Below are 8,823 nucleotides of genomic sequence, written 5' to 3' on the forward strand. Positions count from 1 at the left end.
GCTGGCGGTCTCCTCGTTTCATCTGCACTGCATTTCCGCCACCACGCCGCAGGTCAAAACAACTTCCCTTTCTGCTTCAGTGGAATTACAACTTTTCTCGTCCCCAGTTCTTACAACCTTGCTCAATTCGAGTAACGCATTAATGCCTGTCTATTATTACACCTTCGACAGCGCTGACTTAAAGCTTTCGTGACCGCAGGAATTCATATTCTTGGCTCTTTCGGTAAAGTCACGTAGATAGGTTCAAAGAAAATAACAAAAAACTACGACGTTTCGATCGCAACACAAGCGGTCGTCTTCAGGAAAAGGGGGGTTAGCTTCCAAGGCTTTACCGAAAGACCCAAGAATATATTTCAACATTGCTGTTTGTCCCTTTGACAGTGTGGGCCTTTGGCCCTATGCCACCCTAATGGGATTTAACAAAAACCCCAACATTTCTAGGTTTCGTGGTGGGAAGTTCGCGCTGTCTGTGAGACGCGACGATGTTAATGGTTGACGGCCAGAATTGACGGCCGTACGGACCGGCCAGTCACCTCGTCGCCCGCCCTCGTTTGCCTCCCTGATGTCGGCGACACTGTGCTGTGCGTTGCTCTGCCGCAGAAGGGGCACGTGGAGGGACACCCGGAGAGGCAGGGCGTGTTTCCCGTCTCCTTCGTGCACGTCCTAGTCGAGTGAGGTGGTGTCGCCTCGCAGCAGGGGGGAGAGCAGAGGCTCGCCAAGGGAAACGCGCTCCTCCGTACAAATCTGTACAAATCTGTACAAATCTGCACTGGACGATGGGACATCACAGGGATCGGTGGGGTTCTTGCTTCCGTGGTGCAAGACGATTGAACTCCATACGGCTGCCTCATTCTTCATGCAAGACGTGTCGACAAACGGAAGATTCGTGCACCGTGAGTGCCCAAATTAGCGGCATTCACATGAAGAAACACTCCTGTTGCAAATATTGTTATCATGGGGAAAAAGAGACCCTTGGGATTGGAATAAACTCGGTATATGTAATATGTAATGCAATTATTGTAAGTAATAGAGATATCTCCGAATCGGTTTGGAGAAACGTTTTGTTTATATTCGTTCCTTTATTGTATGCCGTTGGGAGTTCCACGGACGTAACACTGTAGGACATTGACACACGCAGCGTAACTCTCTTAAGCGGCCGTTGGAAGCGCAGCTGGCAGCAGCGGCCGGCGACCAAACGGTGAGCAGCCCTCGCGACTGTTCTCGTCAGCTTCGTCCAGAGGCTTTGCAGGGAATTGTGTGTAGGTCCCACTCGCGACCCGCACGCACGCGCGCCGGTGTGCGTGTGTCACGGCGATTGTGCGTCAAGAGGATCCGGAACCTCGGCGGGGGGAGGGTGGGTAGGAAGCAGAAGCTCCGAGCAAGTGGTGCGGCAGATCCATCATGGCGATGCGTTCATCGTGAGGCTCCAGCTGAGCAAAGTGAACGGCCACCCGCGTGGGGAACGGAGCCTTAAGGGGGGCGTGTTAGTTTATATCTACTGTAAATTGCCACAAGTATTTAACGCTTGCACTACTACTGCATGTTTCTTAAACAACAAAAATTACAACAATAAGAATGACAACGTTGGAACAAGTTGCCTTATAAACACACCCATTGAGAAGACTTGCAGCAGTTGCTGAAAATATTACCAAAAGTGGGGATTTTTTTGCTTTTTGTTTCAAGGGAAATAATAATGTTACAGTATATTTTAATTCTATTGGTAAGCCGCTCAACCCACGTACTCTATAATACACCATGGGAAGACGTGGCTATTTTGGTGGCTTGAAACTTGGCTCCAGGAGACTTGATTTTATGATTTAAGCAATGACACGGAGTCCAGTGATGGAACTTTATATTGGCGATGCCACATGTGACAATGATGAACGTGGTTTCTTCCCCTCACCCCCACCCTCAAGTGTTATGCCGATTATGTAATCGGCATCATGTCATGAGAAAAAATTTCCGTTCTGATCTATTGCAGAGCAGTGCAATCCTCCCTGTTAGAGAACAGCCCGTGGAAGTGGATATTGCAGAGCTACCTCTGACATCCCTTCATCATGTGACCTCTGGTCCACACGGAGTGACAGTAATGCGTGTTACATTTAAACCAATATTTTACATCTCAGAGTTGGAATTTAGCCAAATTTAGTGCATAAAAATTGTTTATGGGATTGTCTTTTTTGAGCGGTCGTTGGTGACCCGGCTGAAACTATCAACTCGGTACCCTTGAAAACCCAGTTTAATGACAGGCGACAGAAACCGATATATCGAACCCAGGAACTCAGCACTCTGACCTCTGAGCCACCTGCAGGCCACCGTGAAACCTGATCTCTAAACATCCTGAGTTTTAAGCCAGAGTGGCTTCATGTGTCCTTAATTGCTTGTTGTCTACTGCAATGTGCAATGACAATGATCCTGGCAGCAGACCTGGCTGCAAACACTGTTATATGTGTTTAACCCGCATGGTATTCACGATTAGCTTATACACAGAGTTGCGTCTGCCCGAGGTTGACTACACTGGAGTGCAGTGGTGACGCTAGGCATGAGCAAAATAATAATAATATAAGCTTAGGGGCCTCAATTTGATAAAGCGGTCCCCCACATAACAGAAAGAATCGGGGTGCAGCAAATACTAGCCTGAACACAGATCCTTATAAAATGTGTAATTATATTAACATAATTGTCATGGTAATTCGCTAAATTATTTCACACAACTGGGCATGTATAATGATGTAGCCCCTTCATCGTGTAATGGTTGTGGTCAGGTGACGCACTCAATGTAATGAATGCTTAGGGGGGCACCAACCGCCCAGAGCTGGTTGAATATCCCTCGCCTCACATTTGTTCATGAGATAATTTGTCCAAAGCTGTGTGGACTTCAGTGAGACCCCCGAATGCTGGATCAAGACGTTTGAATACTGGGAACCACGTGCTCTGTTGGCCATCACGATCCCAACAGCGTTGTCCAACGCAGCCCCACACACAGTACTAGCCATCGTGGACCAAGCATTGACCAACAGCACCGACCAATTTTACTCCAATGAGGGCCAAAGATAACTTTTATTTTTTAACCACATTAATCTTGCATGTACACTTTACTAATTATTGTATATTTAAAGAACATGTAGAAACAAACCAGTTTGTGAAATAAAATTTGTTTCACTTCATAAAACTGTCCTCTCAAAGTGAGGAAATGGATGGGGTTGGCCAGTAAACTCTTTGGCAAATAGATATTACCTGCCACTTTCGACCATAGGCTTAAGTGAAATAAACATTACAGTAGGGATGTTTATCATTGAACATAAACAAGGTTAAGTCGCACGATTGAATGCCAGATGCCTTGCTCTTCTTTTCGAACAGTACACATCAGATTAGCGCAATTTTGGGTGTCATTCAGGGGCCTGCCATTAATCTGATATCCAACGGTGCTTTTTTTTTTACTCGATTAGAAACCCTCGCTGGGATCTGCACTTCATCAGGTATTGCATCATTTTCATAATAAAGGTTTTTAGGTTAGATCGTAAGTATAAATGTGTCGTAATCCTCCACCACCCGACACAGCGAGTAAGGTTTGTCACGTAAACATCGCGCCAGTTAGTTTACTACTTCAGCCCAGCGGTGTGTTGGAGAGTAAATCCACAACATTTACAATTTGAATACGAAGTTTTGCTGGCAATTAAATCCAGCATCATCGGGCGATTTGCCAGCCCGATGATGCTGAAGGTTTGTTTATGTGACAAACCTTACTGACTGTCGGGTAGTGGAGGGTTACAACACATTTATTACTTACGCGATCGAACCCAAAAACCTTTATTATGAATATTGGTCGCGAAAGCCTACGTGTTCAATTGAATAATCTTGATTGCAAAGGACAGTTGCGTTTCATCTTGTTTGTTATTAAGGCGAAAACAACATTTTCTGCCACGTTCCAAAAATATAAAAGGTTTAACTATGAGTAATAAATAAACGAAATCACGTGACGTGTTTTTCATGTAAGAAAAAAAAGTACCATTGGGACATTTTCCCTGGTGGAATCAGACAGTTACGTTGAGGGAGGGGGGGAAACACAAATTGGCTTAAAAAAAGTAAGATAGGTGCGCCACTTTTTGACAGGTCTGTTATGGGAAACGCAACGCGTTTTTACATGTTATAAACTAAACGTGTCGCTCTGTTGTGTTTTAAAGCCATTTGCTCAAGCGTGGAGCCTGCTGAAACTCAAGTATTTTCGCTTTAAAAATGGGGAAAATTATGATTAAAAAAATCCATAATCAGCATATAAGTAATGTCCATAAACATAAGTAAGGAAAGCACCCATTAACACCCAGTTGGCAATATAATTGTGTTTTTTTTGTTATCGGTGAGATGTTGCATAGTTTTTGTTTGTTTGTTTTTATGGCGGACAGTTACACAGTATAATCTGGGAAATGTAATCCAAGCGTTTGAAAGTTCAAGAAAAGCGTTCGGCTCGGTGTTTGGTGTGCGTTGCGGAGGGCCTGGCTTAACTCGATATTACAAACAAGGGGTCATGCCTTGCGTGCATAACTGCAAAGTAATGAGTGGATTTGACGTTTATACTATTAAATGCCTATTGGAATGTGTGGTTGTGTAATGTACCATATGTTTTAGTTTCCGTCTTGTAAATTACTAAAAACTGCACTGGTTGCAGCATGGGGTATTTTCTGGGACCTGAGCGATTTAGTTTGGTTTCTTCTTCCTTTGGGTACATTACGATGACATTCTTAGACGTGCTTTTTTCTTTTACATTTTTTAACGTAATAACCACTGTTGTACATGTTTTATTTGGGGGGAAACTGCCTTCTGCATGTTACTGATTAATTTAAAATTATGTGGCTCAGAAATAAAATGTGATTTAACAAGTGTGTTGTATGCAAGACCACCCCTCCGCCACCTCCATCCTCTTCTCTCCACAATTTAATTGCTCGTCTCTTTCCAAGGTCACAGATGGATTCGTTTTTGCACGTATTGGTGAATGCAGCGGCCACCAGTGGTGACAACGGTCAGGTGAACACATTATATACGTGGCTTCATTGAAGAATCGATGCGTAAATACTGGGCAGTACACTAACCATGAAATACGTGGTGCCTGCGTCACAGTGGGAGTTCAAGATCCCGTGACATTCGAAAACTTGTGGGCCCTGTGTGCAGACGTCAAGGTCCAAATCTGATCAATTAAATGCAAATTACACAAACTTAACTTGGGGGGGGGGACCCCACGTCAACTTCGCCCCCTACTGCTCGGCAAATGCGCATTTGCAGGACAGTGCTGGGTAAACATCGTGCCGCGTAGCGACAGCTGCTCTTGGAGCAGAGATCCCCCTTTGTTTTAAGGGGGTCCACGGTGGTTCGGAGACGTTAACTACCTCGCCTGGTATACAGGAGGGGGCATGGGTTCGATGCCGACCCTGAAGCCTGTATGTTTGGAGTTTGCATGTTTCTCTCCCCGTGGGCGCGTGGATTTTTCTTCTTACACATTTAGAAACACGCGTTTAGAGTATTTGGCTGCTTTAAACTTCCGCATAATTAACCACGTCGTTGAGCTATGATTTGTGGCCAGGTCGCCTCTGATAAACAGCTATATAGCTCAGTGGGCCTTACCTGCTCAAATACTAAATAGTTTATTATTGGGTCTTTGGGTAAAGTCACGTAGATAGGTTCAAAGAAAATGAAAAACAAAACTACAACGTTTTGATCGCAACACAAGTGGTCGTCTTCAGGAAAAGGGGGGTTAAGCTTCCAAGGCAAACGTTATAAGGGGAGGATTTCCACACAACTCAGACACGACTTCAACCGAGAAGATGGATGCAAAATTTTGAAGATGGATGCAAAATGTAGCAATCTTTGGAAGGACGTTGATCAACCAGGTAAAGTGTTAACTGTTATGTTGGCCGACTCTCTGAGTTGCATTACATTTCTAAGTTTGCTATGTTTGATCTTTTTTTCTCTCACCTTGTTCCCTCTGAATTTCACCCCCACCCTCCCTCCCCCTCTCGGATGAGCCGAGGTATGCCTCGCTCTGCGATCTTACATTCACTTGCAAATTCCATCTTACCCTTGGGTTGTACCCACCTCAAAACGTATAACACATTCCTGCGGAGGGAGCTGGTAGGAACGTTGGGTTGCTCGGTCAATGGCCAGGGTCAACGGCGGCGTGGTGTATTCCGCAAATATGCCCGACTGAGGGCGGGCACAAGCCGGCGTGAGTAGGTAAAACGTTGAGTTTTATAAGGGCACCACGGAGTGACCAGCCCCTCCCCAACCTCCCCTCTCCACCCAGCCCGACCCCTCCCATTTTTGTATGCACGACGGACGGACACTAATCCCCTGTGGGCTGGTGGAACCAGGTGGTTCCTACCAGTATAACCTTTGTTTGCAGTAGCTCTCTCGCTACATTTCTTCCTGCCTCAGCAGTCCGCCTGCTGTATTGTTTCACCTGAAGACGATTGCTTGTGTTGCAATCGAAACGTCGTGATCTATTAGTTATTTTTCTATCTGCGTGACTTCACCGAAAGACCCAAGACTATGAACGCCTGCAGTCACGAAAGCTTTAAGTCAAGATTTAAATAGTTTAGTTTGTTTAGTTTAGACTGCATGAGGGCTTGAGAATTGAAAGTGATGCAAAGCGCCTTTAGTTGCTGAAACACTCAAATGTCCCGTACGTGTACCACACATTATTTTCGCTCCTCTAGAATCTATCGAATGAGAAACCCTGTGAAATTCTACAAGGTGTGGCACTCCTCCCGTCAGAGAACGCGCCTCGAGTCGTTATATCATTGACCATTGCATTTCTACGTTTTCATAATTCTAGCATTGATATCCTTGACGCAACACAACCGTAACGAGTAGGTCATCAATGTTAGCTGCTATCGAACGGTGGCAAGATGACGAAACAGCAACGGATTATTTAATCCATCTGTATTGAACTTGGAGTGGTATCGTATCGTCTAGTATTTCACATTCCTTCCACATGCCGAACATTAAGTGGCATGGGATAAACATTTCAATACAGCACCCACCAGCCATATTAAGAGTCCTGCAACTAGGCAAGGGATTTCTACGAGGTGAATCTACTTAAACACCCAAAATGAAACCTTCACATTTGGTTTGACTCGCATTTCACTCGTGAAATCACAATGGGAAATCCTCAATCTAGAACCTTGCTAAGCAATCGTGCATTTAAAACCAAACGAAACAGCAACAATCGCCAAAGTCACTGTTGGGTCCCCTGTTCAATGTTCTCAGTGAGCACACAAACGCACGGGGTATAGGAAGGGCATTCCATCTCTTGCAATTGCACAAGGTCCTCCAAGCAGGGTGAGGCTACCCTGGTCTGGCTTCAACAGTGGAACCTGTCCATCGACATTCATGAACATGACCGCACCTGTGTCAGTGCTGCAGGGTGGGTGGAGGGGGGTATCTTCCAAACGACCCGGTTTTGGCCGGGACAGTCCCGGTGGTTTCATGAAGTCAATCGCCTCCCCCACAATGAAACTTGTAAACAACACAAATATGCTGGATAAGGATATTGCCCCCAGTTTAACAAAAAAAATTTCCCCTACCCACGTTCAATTATGAAATTGGCAATGGGTGATGCCACTTGAATGAGGTCGGGGCCCCGAATGACAGGAAGCGTGGAGACGAGACGGGGGGGGGGGGTCTTGTCGATGACATTTTGGTATCTCGCCAACAATGATTCTAGCAAAGCCTGTGAACTGCTGAAATCGCGCTCCATAGTTTGCTTGAGCTGAATCAATGCTGCTGGAAACGATGCACCGTACTCCCAGAAGGCCTTTGATCCGATGAATCGTGCAGGAAATACTTGCTGGTTTTTTTTGTTATACTCCAAAAAAATATATGAAAAACAACACTGTTCTATTTATTCTGTTGTTTGTATTCGTCATGACGCTCGGCGGTGATTTGGTGAGCGCGAGCGGGTCGGCTAAGCCACCACGAAGTGTGGCAGCCCTAGGCAATGGCAGTGCACATTTACATCCTTGGGTGGAGTTCGTTTATTGTGGTGAAGGAATGAGAACTCGGTTTTGTACAATTACAAATGTTGTTTTAACCACTGCAAAAGTGTTTACTTCCCATATTAGGAGTCCACCGGAGCTGTGCACTTTTAAGTCTAGATTGAAAACTCATTTCTTTATCACCGCTTTTTTGTGTTTAGTTTGTTGTCCTTCCCCCGCACCTCCGATTTGCACGGTTGGCTACGTACGGTGCGAAAGAAGTTCAACATACAATGCACTTCACACAGTGCCAGTGGACTTGGGTGGCGAGCTCATGGAGAGAACGTGCAGTGCCACCCCGTTTAACCGCAAGGTCCCAAACTCGCCACGTTGCCACAGCAAACAATTGCGACACGTGACGTTACAACTGGCGTGGTTCGTGACATTAGCACGGCCCTTGTGCCAGGCTAAGTGCAGCTTGAGGCCACGTGAAATGCCGAAGGCTCGCCTGCAGGTCACTGGACAGATCCAGGTGCCATGGGTTGACCGAGATGAACAGCAGGGAGTCACCAACTATGCTTCCCACATCCATCTCGCCAGCAACAATTCGAGCGTCGCACACATTTGCCCACTGCTGTTGTTGGAGGGCGGGCTGGCTCAAAGTGCCCCAGTAGCGTCCTTCAGGAGCCTCCTCCACAGAGGACGATCTTGAGACACCGCTGATATCAGACTTTGGCAAGTCTGTACCGGATCGGTCCATCTCTTTTCCAGCCCGTACTGCGCCCGTTTAGCCCCCTCTGTTCAGCCAAACAGAAGCTGCTTGGGCATGCGATGGCTGGGCACGTGGGCTTCATAA

At 46.0% G+C, this 8,823-nt stretch overlaps 1 protein-coding gene across 1 annotated transcript in view; it reads left to right on the forward strand.

Annotated features, from left to right (window-relative positions):
- Positions 1-5,152, forward strand: part of LOC144946237 (arf-GAP with SH3 domain, ANK repeat and PH domain-containing protein 2-like) — a 110,642-nt gene extending 105,490 nt beyond the window's left edge. The window contains exon 28 of the mRNA XM_078875121.1: positions 601-5,152. Within this exon, the coding sequence (XP_078731247.1) occupies positions 601-675 (75 nt within the window). The 3' untranslated portion in view covers positions 676-5,152. The remainder of the gene's footprint in view (positions 1-600) is intronic.
- The last annotated feature ends 3,671 nt before the right edge of the window (positions 5,153-8,823 follow it).

This window comes from Lampetra fluviatilis, chromosome 2 (genome assembly GCF_964198595.1).
Source record: "Lampetra fluviatilis chromosome 2, kcLamFluv1.1, whole genome shotgun sequence".
NCBI classification, from domain to species: Eukaryota; Metazoa; Chordata; class Hyperoartia; order Petromyzontiformes; family Petromyzontidae; genus Lampetra; species Lampetra fluviatilis.